Below are 21179 nucleotides of genomic sequence, written 5' to 3'. Positions count from 1 at the left end.
ACAGTTATTTGACAGTAACATGCAGTAATTAAAACTGTTGTTCTACATTGACATACAGATCATTAGGAACTTGTCTGACAGTTACATAGAGACATTCAAGGAATTGCTGTGTGACAGTTACATACAGACATTCAAGGAATTGGTGTGTGACAGTTACATACAGACATTCAAGGAATTGGTGTGTGACAGTTACATAAAGACATTCAAGGAATTGGTGTGTGACAGTTACATACAGACATTCAAGGCATTGCTGTGTGACAGTTACATACAGACATTCAAGGAATTGTTGTGTGACAGTTAGATACATACATTCAAGGTACATGTACTTCTGCATGACAGTTACATAAAGACATTCAGGAAGTGCTCTAATAAGTGTATTGTGTAAGTGGTTTACGGAAAACAACTGAATAAATGGTGACCTTTTTATCTCAGTTAGAATGCTGCATTGTGGTTTTATGTCTTGCTTATATGTGTTGTTGACATCAGGATTATGAAGAACCAGAAAATCCCCCAGCACAGTTAGGTGGCAGTGGCACAATTCTGGAGAAACTACAGGCAGAGCTAAGCCGAAGAGGAACCCTGAAAGGTTCTAAAAGACCTCCAGGTTGTCATATTTTCTATGCTATACGAACCCATCCAACCCCCAACCAACCCCTCCTCCTCCTCCTACTCCCTCCCTCAGTCCCTCCCCATACCCTTCTATCATGCCCAAGACTCTTGGTGTTCTGAGATTCATTGATACTGGTTCACACTTGGACCTTAGTCCCTTTATCCATTTTATTTTAACCACAAAATACTTTAAAAATGTAGTTGCATTTGAAATTAAAATTATTGACTGTAGAGTATGCTGGATATTCTGGTGAACACAGTACATAATTTGGTACTTTGTGAAAACATTGGAGAGACAGACACATCTGCGGAATAAACACAAATGTTGGTGGAAATGTTTCCTTACCTATAGCCACAAGAACCTTCATAGTCTACATGCAACACATCCTTTGGATTCCTAATATTGGAATAAATACCACTCCTCACATCAGGCTTTTTGAGCACCATTCTTGTGATGTATAAGTAGTAGACATTCCTGTCATCTGTACCCACACCACCAAACCAACCCAGCAAGTGTGTTCAGTGGCATTTTGTTGGTGGTAGTCAAATTCAGACACACAGCATCTCTGTTATTAGTTCCCAGTACAATCTACTTAGGAATCAACTGCTGGTAGTGAACCTGACTTCATGAATCCATCACACTCCATCCATGATATGGAAGTAACGAAACCTTTCAGACTCCTTCAAGTTATATATCAGATGTCATATCTATGCTGAAGATTCATATCTGACCATAAAATATACATAACAAAGTAAATGCCAATATAAGAAGGAATTATCTGTTAGATGTTTGTGAGCAATTGTTCAGATATTCTAGAAGATTCTTTGATTTGGGTTCTGTAAAAAATTGTGCTTCTTGATCCTTACTATAAATGGGGGATTCTCTCGTTTGACCTTGCTCTTGATAAAGGATTTCCCTGCAGTCTTGAGTGAAATGAAGAATAGCCCATGTTTTATAATGTTGATCTGCCTTCTTTGACCATGACCTCTATGAAGGATCTGCCTTCTTTGACGATCTCTATGAAGGATCTGCCTTCTTTGACCATGACCTCTATGAAGGATCTGCCTTCTTTGACCATGACCTCTATGAAGGATCTGCCTTCTTTGACCATGACCTCTATGAAGGATCTGCCTTCTTTGACGATCTCTATGAAGGATCTGCCTTCTTTGACCATGACCTCTATGAAGGATATGCCTTCTTTGACGATCTCTATGAAGGATCTGCCTTCTTTGACCATGACCTCTAGAAAGGATCAACCTTCTTTGACCATGACCTCAATGAAGGATCTACCCTCTTTGACCATGACCTCAATGAAGGCTCTACCTTCTTTGATCATGACCTCTATGAAGGATCTACCTTCTGTGACCATGACCTCTATGAAGGATCTGCCTTCTTTGACCATGACCTCAATGAAGGCTCTACCTTCTTTGATCATGACCTCTATGGAGGCTCTACCTTCTTTGACCATGACCTCTATGAAGGATCTTCCTTCTGTGACCATGACCTCTATGAAGGATCTGCCTTCTTTGACCATGACCTCTATGAAGGATCTACCTTCTTTGACCATGACCTCAATGAAGGCTCTACCTTCTTTGATCATGACCTCTATGGAGGCTCTACCTTCTTTGACCATGACCTCTATGAAGGATCTTCCTTCTGTGACCATGACCTCTATGAAGGATCTGCCTTCTTTGACCATGACCTCAATGAAGGCTCTACCTTCTTTGATCATGACCTCTATGGAGGCTCTGCCTTCTTTGACCATGACCTCTATGAAGGATCTACCTTCTGTGACCATGACCTCTATGAAGGATCTTCCTTCTGTGATCATGACCTCAATGAAGGCTCTACCTTCTTTGATCATGACCTCAATGAAGGATCTGCCTTCTGTGACCATGACCTCTATGAAGGCTCTACCTTCTTTGACCATGACCTCTATGAAGGATCTACCTTCTGTGATCATGACCTCTATGAAGGATCTACCTTCTGTGACCATGACCTCTATGAAGGATCTACCTTCTGTGACCATGACTATGAAGGATCTACCTTCTGTGACCTATGAAGGATCTACCTTCTGTGACCATGACCTCTATGAAGGATCTACCTTCTGTGACCATGACCTCTATGAAGGATCTACCTTCTGTGACCATGACCTCTATGAAGGATCTACCTTCTGTGACCATGACCTCTATGAAGGATCTACCTTCTGTGACCATGACCTCTATGAAGGATCTGCCTTCTTTAACATTACACTGGAAACATGAGAGAATGTTCACTTTTCAGTATGGAGAATTCAGATTGTTGTGGTAAGTGATAGGCATATATTCTATAATGCTACTAAGGGATACTTGTTTAAAACTTCACCTGTGGTACTGAGTGATTGGTGCTCTGGTCTTTTGTTTTGCATGTTTGTAGCTTATGATATGTGCTAGAAACAGCTTGGCATAGCATTAAGTTGTTCCAGCATGTGTATATTCACCATCGTGATTAGCAACCCTGTAGCATTTGTAGTTAAGATTACTTGTTGAATGGCCAGGGAACAGTAGTACTGGGCAGAACTTCTACTGATAACTAGCAGTGCATAATGGACAGGTTTATCAATCAGTGGTCCAGTCAATAAAGTATACCTAGCACTGCATTATTTGTAAGCCTGTGATAACTATACAGGTACTCGTGATGCTACAAATGCTTTGTGGATCAGGCCTCTGTAATATATCTGCCATCAGTCATTAAATATATATGTTGACATGAATATAATTAAACACGTAGATGAAATCACATACACTTAACAAAAGTACTTTACATGGAACAGTTGACTTACCTTTGCATGTGTTTGTGATGAGCCAAGGGGAAGGATATGTTCATGTTTTCACTAACAACTGGTATCATCACTTTATGATAGTAATTCATCAACATGTGCTCATGATGTACTCCCAATCATACCACAGATCAGTAAAAGCAGGTCCAAAGTCCACTGGAGAACCACAGGAACTGTGAGAATATTCAAAATATATTCTGAATATAACCTACAGATTGATGTTTAACATGTTTCCAATCTGATGTATGACACACACATGATGGTGGGCTGTGATGGAGTAGTGTGCATGTCCAGGGCTGTATGTGGTAATAGAATTAGAGGATGTCTGCTGGACCATACTGAAAGTAGTATCCAAAGTTCCTGGTGTCTGTCTGTCCATCCGTTCATCTTCTTCTCACATACAGGTGAAGGGATGAACTCATATATAAGAAGGAGGATATATAACATCATTTTCTCACTTGTTCAGGGCATTTTGTTTAAAGAATCTTTCTCTCAGAATCTGAAATGTGTAAAAAAAGCAATGAGTTGTTTTTTCAGTAAAGAAAGAAACACTCTACTTTTTGAAAACCTTTTCTCACTAGCCACAAGATCCAAAGAGAAGACTTTGAGAATATGACAAGAATTTATTTAGGAATTTCCCTCGTTGTTGTGTAGGGCATTCTGCTGATATTGTAATATGTGTGACACAACAGTGTTTGGAGGTTAGAATTAGGTTGCAGCTGGATAAAAGTGTGGTGTAGTTCATATATTCTGCAAGTGGTCTGTTCAGGAATGGGAATTGACTAAACTAAAATGATGTGATTGGATTTTGTTAATGACTTTTGTTTGCATGGCTTAATACTGGAGATAGAAAGCCAAGGTAAATATCACATGTCCAAGGTTGATAAATCATTGGATCAACCGAACTGAAGTCAATAATTGTTTTATTATATGACAAAAGTACTGAACACCTGTTCTTCTGTGACATATGAGAGACTAAATATAAGCTAGAATAGGCTTACAGCTTTCAGAGCTCATATGCCATTTTGATACAAATGAGACGTAATTCTAAACCAACACAGTCACAGGGACGATGCGATGCCTATCGCTTCCTTAGCTAGCGTGACGCACACAGTTCGGAGTTCACAGCTGGAATATCCCAAATCTATTTTTAGCCACGGGAGATGCTCGAATTGTGATATCAACCTCTCGCGATGTGCCAAGGTTGTATATCAACCTCTCGTGATGTGGCAAGGTTGACATCACTTAGCATCAAAGCTGTCATGTGACCAAGAGGACCAATCAGATAGGGCGAAAATCTACCCGTCATATAATAAACAATGTTCTTACACAATATCATTAAGGACCCCCTGAAAACACACCACAATTTGTGCAGTGAACACAAAATAATCCCAGCAAACATCCTTTAATGTTAGTGCATGTTGAGATGCTCCCTGTTGAGGCTGAGATGGCAGAGTCTGAACTGTCTCGTTCATCAATATCTTTTTGGGCAAGAATGGATCCAAGCATTCTTGTAAACTTGTAACAAATCACTTCAAAGTCTAAATCCATTCTGAAAGATCGACTATTGCAGTACTCACTGAGTACAGACAACTAACTTCATGGAACAGAAACCCAGAAACCAGTTGGATGTTTGGCTGACATGAACTCCTGAAGAGCACATTTAGGTTTAGCCTGCCATCTTGCTCAACTGCAGATCATCCCTGGTGGACTGTGAACTAGCATAGACATGTTCCCCTGTATCCTGCATGGTGGTTCTGGAGTCCTGCTTCCTGTTGGAGCAGATGGAGGATGATGAGCTTGAAATGACACCTCACTTGTAGCAGATAACTGGACTGATCCAGACAACTTGGTTTATTCATACATAGATAGAAAAATAGCATTATTGAAGCAATGAGAGAAATACTGTCATATCTAATGGACTATTGTTCACAACAGCCCAGCTCTACAGAGGAGTTGCATATCAGTCCCATGTTACAATATTTTCTGTGTCAAATTCTACAGTTTTATTCTTGCTTTGTGTTATTCACAATAAAGAACTTGACATCCATAAATCTTGCTTTTCTTATGTATTCCACATCTAAATGCCCTTCAAAGATTTCATTCTTGCTTTATTATAATCAAAATGTATTTCACCAGTATGATTATATATTTCATCAATAGTGCTTTTCAAATTTCTGAGTTCATATCACTTTGCCATACTTTAATGATGTACAAACTAGTGGATGTCATTTCACGTTTGGTTACTCTACCCACAACACATAATGTCATTGTATGTGAGTTGTGCTGATCGACTAGTGCCAGGTAGAGTGAAACTAGGATAAACTGACATTGTCAAGATGATGAAGCTTTGTCTGTCTTGAATTCTCCCTGTTCCTATTATTTCTCCTCTGATGTCAAGTATCTGTTTGTCTCAATACAATTTGTGAGATCCCAAGTTATGGTTTCAAGTCTTAGCTGCATTATGCATCCAGTGTTAAGTTGGTATGTGATTTATATATCTGTCCTCAGAATGTTCTAAACAAAATCATTATCAAAATGGAGTCAATATGAATTCAAATTTATTCCAGCCATTTCTGCAAGTCAGCACTGCAGACAAGAATATTGGAAAGACTGTTGTATGTTTTAGGGGGAACAAAATTGGAGACCAAAAGTATTCTTTTTAAGAAAAGAAAAGATCTATCCATGTTTGAGTAAATTACCAATAAGGCCTTCAAGGTCATGCTAATGTCATCTTCCATAATATGTGAGTACACTTGTCAACTTCTGCAGTTTCCTTTACAAAAAGAAACACAGGAAATGTTCAGTTGTTTTGGGGTCTCTTTTACATGAGAAATGTAGAATCATCCTCTGTATTTATTTGCCTTACGAAAGACTTGGCTGACATGACAATGGAGAGTCACAGTGGAGGGGGTTGTCTGTATGTGTGTCATGTATTTCCAGTGCCAGACCACAGTGATGACAGCTCCGAGGACGACTATGTGGAGCCTCAAGAAGGTAATATAATCATTCACCTGAACTAAGTTACACGTCTCTAAACAGAACCATGAAAGTAACGTCTTCACTTGTCATTACTGTGTCACACATGTCTCAATGGTCATGATAGCTGGCATCAGACTTTTACTCAATGCAAGAAAGGTTTCATATTGCTCAGTTTGATTTCAATTGCTCCCATTGAAACTGATGTAATGAGGCTTGCTGATCTTCAGTAACCCATGCATGTCGTAAGAGGCGACTAACGGGATCGGGTGGTCAGACTCGCTGACTTGGTTGACACATGTCATCGTAACCCAGTTGCGTAGGTTGATACTCATACTGTTAATCACTGGATTGTCTGGTCCAGACTCGATTACTTACAGACCGCCACCATATAGCTGTGATATTGCTGAGTGCGGTGTAAAACTAAACTCACTCACTAATGAAGTTTGCTATGTGTATTGGTTGACCTTTATCAATGCTGGGATACTGGAATATATTCCATCTCTCCTACTTCCTCAAAAAGGAATTTGAGACAAAAGAAAATATATTCATTTGTCTCAAAGACACAACTCAAACTGGAGAACTGTCAAATTAAGGTTGGAGACAAAATACTTACACTTTATATAATATGTTATGAAACATTTTGGTATAGGAATAAAACCTAATTTAGTTGCTTTTAGTCATATGTTGTAAAATTTGATAATACCTCTAATATATGCATATATTGACCAAAACTATTTAAAATCCTTTAATCTGACACAGGCTTTTAGGAATGTGGTTGAATGTTATCAATGACCCTTTAACAGGAGTTGTGATTAGCTTTGAGAACTGTCAGTGGAATGGTTGCTAGGATACCATGATTAATGATAAACTTGTTTGATTGTTGTATCCAGCGCCTCCTGCCCCTTCAAGACGCTAACCACCTGTACCTAAACCCCCTGAAAGAGATGCCCCGCCCAGACCCGCACAAAGATCAGCACCCCCACCCCCACCAGTCGAGGACGAGGTAAGACACCAGGCTGTTCACAGTTTAACATTATAGAACAGGGCCTGCAGTCATGTTATGCATGCTTTTGGTACTTCCATTTGATTTCACCACATCAATATCTCATCGCAGGTTTGGCTGGTAACAGACATAGTGAATGCTTGTGATTGTGACTTAAGCAGAGGTCAGCAATCAGCTTGGGCCCTTACCTCATGACATCATGTACATGTTTTAAACCAGTGCTTTAGTTAAACGAAATGTATTTCAAGAAAATATGAAGTCAATCGTCTATAAGGAAAAGGCATTTCTGAGTATGTGTTCACCTGTAGGAGGTGTAGTCACTGGTGTGATGTTTGTGGTCACCTGGATGATGTGTACTCACTGGTGTGATGTTTGTGGTCACCTGGATGATGTGTAGTCACTGGTGTGATGTTTGTGGTCACCTGGATGATGTGTAGTCACTGGTGTGATGTTTGTGGTCACCTGGATGATGTGTAGTCACTGGTGTGATGTTTGTGGTCACCTGGATGATGTGTACTCACTGGTGTGATGTTTGTGGTCACTGGTGTGATGTTTGTGGTCACCTGGATGATGTGTACTCACTGGTGTGATGTTTGTGGTCACCTGGATGATGTGTAGTCACTGGTGTGATGTTTGTGGTCACCTGTAGGATGTGTACTCACTGGTGTGATGTTTGTGGTCACCTGGATGATGTGTATTCACTGGTGTGATGTTTGTGGTCACCTGGATGATGTGTAGTCACTGGTGTGATGTTTGTGGTCACCTGGATGATGTGTACTCACTGGTGTGATGTTTGTGGTCACCTGGATGATGTGTAGTCACTGGTGTGATGTTTGTGGTCACCTGGATGATGTGTACTCACTGGTGTGATGTTTGTGGTCACCCTGGATGATGTGTAGTCACTGGTGTGATGTTTGTGGTCACCTGGATGATGTGTAGTCACTGGTGTGATGTTTGTGGTCCCCTGGATGATGTGTACTCACTGGTGTGATGTTTGTGGTCACCTGGATGATGTGTAGTCACACTGGTGTGATGTTTGTGGTCACCTGTATGATGTGTACTCACTGGTGTGATGTTTGTGGTCACCTGGATGATGTGTAGTCACTGGTGTGATGTTTGTGGTCCCCTGGATGATGTGTGTCAGTCACTGGTGTGATGTTTGTGGTCACCTGATGATGTGTGTACTCTCTGTGTAGTCACTGGTGTGATGTTTGTGGTCATCTGTATGATGTGTTCTCACTGGTGTGATGTTTGTGGTCACCTGTATGATGTGTAGTCACTGGTGTGATGTTTGTGGTCACCTGGATGATGTGTAGTCACTGGTGTGATGTTTGTGGTCACCTGGATGATGTGTACTCACTGGTGTGATGTTTGTGGTCACCTGGATGATGTGTAGTCACTGGTGTGATGTTTGTGGTCACCTGGATGATGTGTAGTCACTGGTGTGATGTTTGTGGTCACCTGGATGATGTGTAGTCACTGGTGTGATGTTTGTGGTCACCTGGATGATGTGTACTCACTGGTGTGATGTTTGTGGTCACCTGGATGATGTGTAGTCACTGGTGTGATGTTGGTGTGATGTTTGTGGTCACCTGGATGATGTGTAGTCACTGGTGTGATGTTTGTGGTCACCTGTATGATGTGTAGTCACTGGTGTGATGTTTGTGGTCACCTGGATGATGTGTAGTCACTGGTGTGATGATGTCCCCTGTAGGATGTGTAGTCACTGGTGTGATGTTTGTGGTCACCTGGATGATGTGTACTCACTGGTGTGATGTTTGTGGTCACCTGGATGATGTGTAGTCACTGGTGTGATGTTTGTGGTCCCCTGTGTGATGATGTGTAGTCACTGGTGTGATGTTTGTGGTCACCTGGATGATGTGTCCCCTGTAGGATGTGTACTCACTGGTGTGATGTTTGTGGTCACCTGGATGATGTGTAGTCACTGGTGTGATGTTTGTGGTCACCTGGATGATGTGTAGTCACTGGTGTGATGTTTGTGGTCACCTGGATGATGTGTACTCACTGGTGTGATGTTTGTGGTCACCTGTATGATGTGTAGTCACTGGTGTGATGTTTGTGGTCCCCTGTATGATGTGTAGTCACTGGTGTGATGTTTGTGGTCCCCTGTAGGATGTGTACTCACTGGTGTGATGTTTGTGGTCACTGGTGTGATGTTTGTGGTCACCTGGATGATGTGTACTCACTGGTGTGATGTTTGTGGTCACCTGGATGATGTGTACTCACTGGTGTGATGTTTGTGGTCACCTGGATGATGTGTAGTCACTGGTGTGATGTTTGTGGTCACCTGTATGATGTGTAGTCACTAACAAGGATGTTTGTGTTGACCTGGATGATGTGTAGTCACTGGTGGATGTTTATGGTTCACCTGTAGGATGTGTAGTCACTAACAAGGTGTTTGTGTTCACCTGTAGGATGTATAGTCACTAACAAGGTGTTTGTGTTCACCTGTAGGATGTGTAGTCACTAACAGGGTGTTTGTGTTCACCTGTAGAATGTATAGTCACTAACAAGGTGTTTGTGTTCACCTGTAGGATGTGTAGTCACTAACAGGATGTTTGTGTTCAGCTGTAGAATGTATAGTCACTAACAAGGTGTTTATGTTCACCTGTAGGATGTGTACTCACTGGTGTGATGTTTGTGGTCCCCTGGATGATGTGTGGTCACTGGTGTGATGTTTGTGGTCACCTGGATGATGTGTATTCACTGGTGTGATGTTTGTGGTCACCTGGATGATGTGTAGTCACTGGTGTGATGTTTGTGGTCACCTGGATGATGTGTAGTCACTGGTGTGATGTTTGTGGTCACCTGGATGATGTGTACTCACTGGTGTGATGTTTGTGGTCACCTGGATGATGTGTAGTCACTGGTGTGATGTTTGTGGTCCCCTGTAGCATGTGTACTCACTGGTGTGATGTTTGTGGTCCCCTGGATGATGTGTAGTCACTGGTGTGATGTTTGTGGTCACCTGGATGATGTGTACTCACTGGTGTGATGTTTGTGGTCACCTGGATGATGTGTAGTCACTGGTGTGATGTTTGTGGTCCCCTGTATGATGTGTAGTCACTGGTGTGATGTTTGTGGTCACCTGGATGATGTGTAGTCACTGGTGTGATGTTTGTGGTCACCTGTATGATGTGTAGTCACTGGTGTGATGTTTGTGGTCACCTGGATGATGTGTAGTCACTGGTGTGATGTTTGTGGTCACCTGTATGATGTGTACTCACTGGTGTGATGTTTGTGGTCACCTGGATGATGTGTAGTCACTGGTGTGATGTTTGTGGTCACCTGTATGATGTGTAGTCACTAACAAGGTGTTTGTGTTGACCTGTTGGATGTGTAGTCACTAACAAGGTGTTTATGTTCACCTGTAGGATGTGTAGTCACTAACAAGGTGTTTGTGTTCACCTGTAGGATGTATAGTCACTAACAAGGTGTTTGTGTTCACCTGTAGGATGTGTAGTCACTAACAGGGTGTTTGTGTTCACCTGTAGAATGTATAGTCACTAACAAGGTGTTTGTGTTCACCTGTAGGATGTGTAGTCACTAACAGGGTGTTTGTGTTCACCTGTAGAATGTATAGTCACTAACAAGGTGTTTATGTTCACCTGTAGGATGTGTATTCACTAACAAGGTGTTTATGTTCACCTGTAGGATGTGTAGTCACTAACAGGGTGTTTGTGTTCACCTGTAGGATGTATAGTCACTAACAAGGTGTTTGTGCTCACCTGTAGGATGTGTAGTCACTAACAGGGTGTTTGTGTTCACCTGTAGAATGTATAGTCACTAACAAGGTGTTTATGTTCACCTGTAGGATGTGTAGTCACTAACAAGGTGTTTATGTTCACCTGTAGGATGTGTAGTCACTAACGAGGTGTTTATGTTCACATGTAGGATGTGTAGTCACTAACAAGGTTTTTGTGTTCACCTGTAGGATGTGTAGTCACTAACAAGGTGTTTATGTTCACCTGTAGGATGTGTAGTCACTAACAAGGTGTTTGTGTTCACCTGTAGGATGTATTGTCACTAACAAGGTGTTTGTGTTCACCTGTAGGATGTGTAGTCACTAACAAGGTGTTATGTTCACCTGTAGGATGCATAGTCACTAACAAGGTGTTTGTGTTCACCTGTAGGATGTGTAGTCACTAACAAGGTGTTTATGTTCACCTGTAGGATGTGTAGTCACTAACAAGGCATTTATGTTCACCTGTAGGATGTGTAGTCACTAACAGGGTGTTTGTGTTCACATGTAGGATGTGTAGTCACTAACGAGGTGTTTGTGTTCACCTGTAGGATGTGTAGTCACTAACGAGGTGTTTGTGTTCACCTGTAGGATGTGTAGTCACTAATGAGGTGTTTGTGTTCACCTGTAGGATGTGTATGAGGAGCCGGAGGAGGAGCTGGTGGTGACAAAGAAGGAAGAGAAGGGGAGAGCTAAGAAGAAAGGTCGGCAGTTGCCTCCAGTGCCACCAATCCCTACAGTAAGAGATACTTGCTTCCTTCAGGGACTGATGGGGAGTCAACTGCCTTTAGGTTGTCAACTCAATGAACTGAAAAACCAGAGTGCTCAGAGACCGTGTCATACTTAAAATCATCAAATGCCATAATCTTAACCATCAAAAGTGTACATGAAAGTAATATCTAATCTGTATTTATCAACACTGTCAGACTTGCATATTACAGTAGAATACTTTTATAACGAATACGGATATAACGAACTGACGGCTATTGCGAACTGTTTTAAAAGTCACTAATAAACCTTATATTATCATGTAAAAAAGTGAATAGCGAACTACGGATATAACAAACTAATTTAAGTGGTCCCTTGGAGTTCGTTATAAAGGTTTTTACTGTATTTCCAAGTATGATTAAATACTGTCAGTTGTCTAATTTGGTGATGAACAATTGCCTGTACAGTTTGAAGCCAGCCTTGTTAGAAGTGAGTAAATAGTCCCCCTGTATCTCACTAGCTGGCAATACATGACTCCATATAAGTGATTTGTAGTGCATTAATACACACCTGAGTATTACATGAAAGCTTGCTGATATTTATTATTTTGTCAACATGCAAGAAAGAACATTACAACTGTTGAATCGTTAGAACACAATATCACTGAGAAACTTTTAATAAGCAACAATCAGGAACTGAGGAAATATTAAATGTATCAGTGATTGAGTGAGTGAGTATCGTTTTGCACTGTTTTTAGCAATTTTCCAGCAATATCATGGCAAGGGACACCAGAAATGGGCTTCACATGTTGTACCCAAGTGGGGAATCAAACCTCAGTATCTTAAGCAAGACAACTGAATGTTTTTACCATTAGGCTATCCCACTGCCCCTAAATGGTTTGAAAGTGTATTTCCAGAAATAAATAACTCTGAGACCCCATCTTGTGGTGACATTGATATCCACACAGTTGCTGTACACAAAAATGTAGCTGCGATATTCCATGCTTGGGGATTGGGTATCAGTATCTGCTGCATCTGCAGCCTGGGGATTGGGTATCAGTATCTGCTGCATCTGCAGCTTGGGGATTGGGTATCAGTATCTGCTGCATCTGCAGCTTGGGGATTGGGTATCAGTATCTGCTGCATCTGCATCTGCAGCTGCATCTGCAGGGATTGGGTATCAGTATCTGCTGCATCTGCAGCCTGGGGATTGGGTATCAGTATCTGCTGCATCTGCAGCCTGGGGATTGGGTATCAGTATCTGCTGCATCTGCAGCCTGGGGATTGGGTATCAGTATCTGCTGCATCTGCAGCCTCAACTGTGGTACTGATGATGTCTGTTTGTAATTTCAGGATGATCGACCACCATTACCCCCACCAACAGGTACTGTATCAACTTGTTACCTGAACTACAGTACAGTACAGTAGTGACATTATGTTGTAGTTTGTGAGATGTTGTAGGATAAATAGTTTGTTGTGTGGAAGCACACCACCTTTCTGATGCAGCTCACAAGTTCCACACCTGTTCTTTTGTTACTGGCCTCATACTTTGTATTGTATCCATTTTGTCCACAGCTTACTCTCAGCAATCACATCTTCAAAATCATTACATTTATTGTCAACACTTAGAGCTAGTCCATTTGATCACAGAACAATTGCGCCACAACTGGTTTGAAGTGTTTGTTAGTTCATACACACATCCGTCTGACCATAGAACAAAGGTGTATGGAAAAATGTGAAAAGTGTGTTAGCAATTATATAAGACAATAGCATGAGCATTTTTTAAATGCTCTCTCTTTAAATTACAGTGAAACCTGCCAACATCGGCACCTGTCTAATCCGGCACACTGTCAAAACCAGCATAAAATTTTGGTCCCGCCATTTTACAACGATATTATTATAATTAAAACATTATCTTATCCGGCACCTCTCTATTCCGTATTCCGGCACGACTTTCCAGTCCCAACAAGCAATTTTAACTGTAATTAACACTGTCTAAACCAGCATGGATATGAGCAGTCCAATCAAGGACCCATAATCCAGTACACTAATTAATCCTCATGGCACGCTAGATTGAGATAAAGACATTGACGAGTGTAAATGGCAGCCATGTTGGAAAATGATTGTCACTGTCTAATCCGACACCCTGTCAATACCAGCATTTTATTTCAGTCCTGTTGGGTGCCGGTTTAGACAGGTTTCCCTGTAAATCCTTTCTTGCCTACTGTATATCGTGGGCAAAACACAGTTCACTCACTCCCCTGGAACTGTAAGCCTTGTTTATTACGAGGCGATATTTGATGCAGATTCACGTTCAGGGCTACACTGTATGAAAACTGTAATAAGTTATCCATAAAGTTTGCCAATTTTGTACTTCCCAGCTTCTAAATGCCACTCAAAGAAACTGTAACCCTGTCTGACTGTCAACTGCAGTCAGTTTCCACTATGGGATTGAGGATGGTCAAATGGTGTATGCAATGATCTTGTCTTATATTTCTGCTTTCATTGATTTTCTTTGGACCCATCTATAGGCTAAAGGTCCCTACTTGTCTATAGAAACACCTGACATGGTTTCTCATTGCTCTATGTGATGTTCTAGGTGGCAGGAAAGGTTCCAGACCTCCCCCTCCGCTTCCACAAGAGGTAAGTACCACAACACACTGCTTCATCCGTACCTTAATCTTGTACACTCAATAAAAAACCTAAATGTACTATTTATTATTTTCTTTTTTTCATAAATATGATAAAGAAAGATATATCTTCTGGTACTCTATGTTAATCAATAAAGACTAAAATTTAATTGGAATGGCACGTTTAAATTGTGCAAAAGTGGAAGAATATTTTCATCTAGGTATAAAATAACCTGTGTAGAGCTTCTTGTCTCATATTCTGACCGTTTACCTCCAACAAAGGACTTCTTTCCCTGTTTCTTTCTTTGCCATGATAGGCGATGTTGTCAGTAGTAAACTCAAGCTAAGGGGACCATGAACCACATCAAGTTAATTTCTCTAATTGCACAATAAAAAGTGTAACATTGTTTTTGTCTCGTATGAATCGAGTAGATGAGAGATGTTTTCGCATGGCACCATTACACTTTGTGTTTATTTTGTACAGGAACAGGAAGTATACGAGCCCATGGATCAGGGAGAATTGTCAAGTACGTAAGATCATTTTTTCTTTCACTTTATTTACTACTTTCTTGCATAATATCCTGTCTAAATTTCAACACTTAACACAACTGTAGAAGTAGTAGCTCAAACAAGTAGTGATCATTATTACTTACAGGAATGTTTGGGAAAGAATTTTTAAAAAGTTAGAAATCAATGTAGTGCTTGAGGTGATTGTTAATAACATGTATTGATCCACTGGATAAATTGCAGCATATGAAAAAGAAGTTAGCACCTTCTTGGGCCGGCCCCTGGGTGCCATGCTATAGGAAACAAATGGTAGGACTGAAATCCTTTGACATGCCCACTTAAACTACAGTCTGTCAGTTTGGCTGGTTATGTTATATGGACTTGGTTAGGATAAATAATAAACAGTTAAGAATCTTTGAGATGTTGGAATGAGAACAATACAAAATACAGTCACATGGTAATTAATTATTGGTGTATTTTCAAGATGAATACATAGACTTGGAACAAGCAGCGCGTGAGAAAATTATATCCTTCCACACCTGACCTGCTTCAACCAGGATAATAATTTTACTGAGCTATTGTCTACCTGCTTATTTCAGTGTAAATGTCTCCTTGGTACTTCCAGGGCACACCTATTTTTCTAAAACCTTTCCCAGCACCCCACAGGTATTTTGTTATGAGGTAAGCAACTAGTTTGTCAGGTCAAGGCTGTTTTGTCTACAGATTGATGACTGGTATGAGATATTGACTCATATCTCACTGCATTGAAATTAGCTCATTGAATTTGGTCTGATCTCATGGAAATGTCCTTAAAATCATTTTCTAGATACTATCCTTTTCTCATTATAGTCTGTTGTTAACTGTCTCAGTTGTGAGCATCATGAATATTCATTGTCTGTATGGAATCACACGCTCAATTGTAATTACATGATAAAGTTGAGTCTATTCTTATATATTGTAGTGGTAACAAGGGTCAGGGTATCAGAAAGATCTAAGAGTTCTGGTGAGGACACCACCCCCTTCCAAGTCACACCGACCCTCATCCAAACTTACCTTTCAGCTAGTGAGATCCTATGCCAGTGTACTCGTGGCCCTATCCCAATGTCAACTCAACCTGTGTGATCCCTGTCTAATCACTGTAATCTCCACAACAGCATCCAACCCTGTCTGTCTCACAGTCCCTGAACCCATTAATTTGAATACTGCCAAGCCCTCTCTGCAGTGCTAAAGCCCTAAATAAAGCAAGTCTAGATTTCCTCAGGTTCTGAATCTCTGGTCTCCCTAGGGCTCCTTTTCAATATAAATGGGCTTGTTTGTTACTATCTATATATATTCAGAGACTAAGCCTTAGTCTCCACAACAACATCCAACCCTGTCACTCACCCTGCATATAACAGTTAATACAATTGTCATATAGACTCAACTGAAATGAATACAAACACAGAACTTATTTAGCCTAGAAAGGCTGTGATGTCGAAACTACCATCGAATAACAGGGGATTTTCTTATGAAACTTTGTTTTTATTTTCAAGATGAGTATACAAGCTTGGAACATACAACAAGTGAGAATAACTAAGCTGCAGTAACCATATTTCTCTGGTGCTCCCTTTATATGATTTCAATATTGACTTGGTGCTACATGGACCTATAGGCCGTTCAGTTTTGTTCCCCTGATCAGTTCCCTAGTGGGAACATGTGGGTTTAACCAACCCTATACAGTATGAATGTAACCCCAAGAAAACTGCACAGCGATTCACTTCCTGAAACACTTGCCTTCAAATATGTGTACTATATTTTTTTAATCTGCAACTTTCTGTGTTCAGATCGTGTTGGGATCATTAATAGGCTACATACCTTTTACATCACTATTCATGCACTTTGTAGATAAAGTGTGATGCAAATTGGGAAAGGAAAACACTATTGGAGCCTTAGCTCTGTGTAGCACAAGTCAAAATAGAAATGGTTCATATGGAACAATAAAGAGATCTGGTTACCATAGTTACTAATAACCCCAATATGAGCTTGTCCTTCAATACTTGATTTGCTTCCACAAGGATAATAAGCTCAACCAGTGTATACCTGCCTACTGACCTACCTACATCTCAGTGGTAGCTTCTGCTTATTTCCATGTGTCTGGGGGAATTTCGGGGCAGAATGGGTACCCAGCATTCCAGGAATAATTCATCATGCTATCAGTCATTGGTTTGTCCAAACCAGGCTTTATTAATCACTTGTTGTGATGCAGGTGAAGTACAACTGACTGGTGTTACAATCACTCTCATTGTCATCCATATTTATCACCTCAGTGAATCAGCTCCACCTCTTGTCTTTTTACATGGAAACATTAATAATAATCTAATCCCCATTAATTCATTAATTTGTAATAATGATAACAATCAGGACATTGATCGCCACACCTCATGGGCGCATACAACAGTTCAAGTTGATTTTAATCTCACCCAAAGAGATAGGTCTTGAGATGAGCTTTAAAAACGTCATGTACTTAGGGAGCATCTCAGACCATAGGGAAGAGAATAAGCTGATGCATACTGAAAGGTTCTGGCGTCAGATGATTTTAACTTGTAGGCAGGAACACAAGGGAAGAACTGATCAGCAGAGCGTAGGCTTCGCGTAGGCTGGTAGACAGATGTTAAATTTGTAGGTATGGAGGAGATGTGAACAGCCTGGTATGCAGTGACAGAATTTTGAAGTGTGTCCTCTCTTCTACACGTAGCCAATGAAGCGATTCGAGAACAGGTTGAATGTGATCTCTAAGCTTAGTCTTACTCACTATTGTACTAATAGTAAGCACTACAGTTTTATCAATTATAATAATAACATTGTTTGTAAAGTGGCTAATATCCACCTCAAAATGCTACAGGGTTAAAAGGGTTTAAAACAGTACACGGGTGGCTCAGACAATTCTTCCTATATACAGGCACAAAGAGGTGAGATTTTAAGATAGACTTGTAGGTATACTTGGAAGAAGTATTTCCGATTTCTTTAGATAGTGAGTTCGAAAGCTTAGGTCTAGACACAAAAGGCACGAGAGAGTCCATTTGGTGATTTCAGTGAGTTAGTAGGAGATCACTGGAGGGTATCACTGGAGGGTATCACTGGAGGATATCACTGGAGGGTATCACTGGAGGATCGGAGTCTTCGCTAATGTCATTGAGAGAGATAAGGTCCTTGAGACAAGAAGGAAAATTTTTGTTTTTTCTTATTTGGAACACATTTTTAGACTATAGACTATTAATGATTGAAATACAGTGGTAAAACCAGCAATCAGTTTGTCCAGAAGTGAATTGTTATATCAGCAGTTATATCAGTGCACTCACAAATGTGTCATGTTTTGGTCACAGTTACATATCTTCAACAGGACATGTACTATTATCTTGAATCCAGGAAACTATGTTGAGAATAGGCAGAACAATTTATTGTTTTCCAAAAGATATCCTGTCCACACTTACATGATAAGTAACAGGTCAAGTCACAGAACATAACCTCAGATCACCTGTCTTGCTCCAATGATACAGCTGGCCAAGCACAATACACCAGCTCCTCACAGCTCCTAAAGTTTCAAGGTGTTGGACAGAGTTTTAACTATTAACAAGGGAGATTACTCTTAATCTGTCAAGGTGATTACCACAACTTACTTAGTGGTGATTACCACTCGATTATACTGCTGCCACTCACAATGTACACTACTGCTTGTAACAAAACTACTTTAACATTAACCAGATTAGAGTCAAGTCCCATCTCATCCTAATGGAAACCTAACTCCAACATTCTTGGTAGTCTCACTGATTCTTAGGACTGAACAGTGTTACTGATACACTTATATACTGCAATATCCTTTTCAAATGAATCTTATTGCAATATATATTCTGCGAAAACAAAATATGGTAAAAGAGTAGAAGAAATTTATCCCTATGGTTTAACTTAGAATCTACGCAATCTGACTTTCATTCACAACTGATGTTTTCCTTGACAACATGACTGGCAATATATTGCAATATAATTTATTTGCCAATACGCATATTTACATAATTATCTAAAAACTAAAACACTGATATTTCAGACACTAAACATGCAGAATAATAAGAAAAGAGATTAACTTCGGTTTAGTTTTCATGTGTAACCATGCTTCCTGTTACATGATCCTGGTGGGGCTATATGCCCATGCTTCCTGTTACATGATCCTGGTGGGGCTATATGCCCATGCTTCCTGTTACATGATCCTGGTGGGGCTATATGCCCATGCTTCCTGTTACATGATCCTGGTGGGGCTATATGCCCATGCTTCCTGTTACATGATCCTGGTGGGGCTATATGTAAAACAAAGATGTGTCACTTTGGAATTCGGAGCAAGGATCACTGATATTTTTCACAGTATTTTCATTATTTAGAGTGTGCAGAGCTGGAAGGGAATTGGTATAAAGTGCATATGAGTCAAAGATATTGCTAGGAAATAAAGCTCTTGAAATGTGGACAAGTATCAGTTACAGCCAATCATGTGACAACACCGTGTTCAATTACTGACATGCATTGGTATAGGAATAGGAAAATCTAAAATATGACACGAACCAATTTTTTTCGATGATTGGTCATTGGTATTGAACCAATCATCAATTGTGAGATTTCAACCAATACCCAACACTAGTGATTAAACAATTTTCAATTTTCAAGTACAAGTGAACTGATGATTCACTATGCTCCTCCATTCTGTGTCTCTTGTTGAATCTGAAAATACACACAAACGTCAGCTTACGATTCACTTTTAGCTTGATAACAGTGTGAGAATCTACACCAAATAGTCACTCTATGCAATAAACAAGAAGGCTTGTAAGTTAAAGTAACATAGTAACCTTTGTGATTGACTCACCAACTTCTTGTATGCTGATCAAACAATTGTTAACAATGTATTATTTGAACATGGTCGACTTGAGGCAACCCTTAGTTACAGAACTAATAACACCTGGAACATTTCTGGTACAATGTATGCCACTATTGCAGTCTTGTGCAACAAATGTCCTCCGTGCTTTAGTTTCACATTCTGGTACAATACTACCTGTACATGAAACAGACTGCCCATCTAAACATCGATCACTGAGTGCATCCCTGACCATATGTCTCGTGGTTTATTCACCAACTTTTCGTGAGTATTACCATTATCATTCATCAGTCAATCATAGGTCAATCATGTCAATCATATGTAAATCATGCTTCATTCCTATGTCATTCCTATGTGTGAATTGCAGCTTGCATCCTTTGGCTAGTTAAGCTGTGTGGATTTCTTGACAGTTTGTATTTATTACACTTAATATTATCTCAATAACCAATCAATATTGTGGTATTCTATATTCAATGATAACTTTTAAGTTAAAAGGTAAAACTGTAACACATTTAAGATGGGAAGGACTAAGGCTACATTGCCTTCAGCTTCTATTTACGTTTCCACATCTTCATTAAAATGTACAAGAAAGATTTTGAAGAGAGTATGTGGCATCATAATGTAGACCAGATTCCATCATGGCATTATGACTGTAGTTTCTTTTCAGTAAAATCAGCATTCTATAATTCATAAGATAAAGATATGAACACCTATATAATAGATTTACTCAGCACAACACAGGTTGTCATGTAGTCTGTCTCTCAGTCCCTGAACCACATTATTTCCCCTACTGCCAAGCCCTATCTGCAGTGCTAAAGCCCTAAATAAAGCAAGTCTAGATTTCCTAAGGTTCTGAATCTCTGGTCTCCCTGGGGCTCCCTTTCAATATAAATGGGCTTGTTTGTAAATATCAAAATTATATATATTCAGAGACTAAGCGTTAGTCTAGTTGTCATGTGCTGCAGATGCTGACATTAGGGCTGCACAGCCTGCCTGCCTGTGTGTGTTACAACACAAGAGGGCTGATGGGGTAGCCTAGTGGTTAAAGCATTTGCTTGTCACACCGAAAACCCGGGTTCCATTCCTCACATGGGCACAATGTGCAAACCCATTTCTGGTGTTCCTCCCCATGATATTGATGCAATATTGCTAAAAGCGGCTTAAAACCAAACTCACTCACTAACTCACTACAACCAAAGATTTGCCCCGAGTGTGAACGCTTGTTGGCAATCCTTGACCAATCTTGTGCTTCTTGTGATAACCAA

The 21179-nt window shown here is 40.3% G+C and overlaps 2 protein-coding genes across 4 annotated transcripts in view; both read left to right on the top strand.

Annotated features, from left to right (window-relative positions):
- LOC124258314 (WASH complex subunit 3-like) overlaps positions 1-11915 on the top strand; it is a 38832-nt gene extending 26917 nt beyond the window's left edge. For 2 of the 3 annotated variants that reach the window (XM_046692398.1, XM_046692397.1), the window contains 4 exons: positions 487-604; positions 6372-6425; positions 7301-7413; positions 11808-11915. In XM_046692398.1, coding sequence (XP_046548354.1) covers positions 487-604; positions 6372-6425; positions 7301-7326 — 198 coding nt within the window. In that variant the 3' untranslated portion in view covers positions 7327-7413; positions 11808-11915. The remainder of the gene's footprint in view (positions 1-486; positions 605-6371; positions 6426-7300; positions 7414-11807) is intronic. The other variant, XM_046692399.1, reaches the window with a different exon arrangement.
- The window catches only part of LOC124258271 (lymphocyte cytosolic protein 2-like), a 29357-nt gene continuing 17292 nt past the window's right edge, over positions 9115-21179 (top strand). Inside the window, exons 1-7 of the mRNA XM_046692338.1 lie at positions 9115-9123; positions 11808-11915; positions 13237-13267; positions 14483-14526; positions 14998-15040; positions 15505-15534; positions 16553-16582. Of these exons, the coding sequence (XP_046548294.1) occupies positions 9115-9123; positions 11808-11915; positions 13237-13267; positions 14483-14526; positions 14998-15040; positions 15505-15534; positions 16553-16582 (295 nt within the window). The remainder of the gene's footprint in view (positions 9124-11807; positions 11916-13236; positions 13268-14482; positions 14527-14997; positions 15041-15504; positions 15535-16552; positions 16583-21179) is intronic.

The sequence above is a fragment of the Haliotis rubra genome, unplaced genomic scaffold (genome assembly GCF_003918875.1).
Source record: "Haliotis rubra isolate DU_JTF1 unplaced genomic scaffold, ASM391887v1 Scf69, whole genome shotgun sequence".
Taxonomy (NCBI): domain Eukaryota; kingdom Metazoa; phylum Mollusca; class Gastropoda; order Lepetellida; family Haliotidae; genus Haliotis; species Haliotis rubra.
This window is presented reverse-complemented; position numbering and strand designations above follow the sequence as displayed.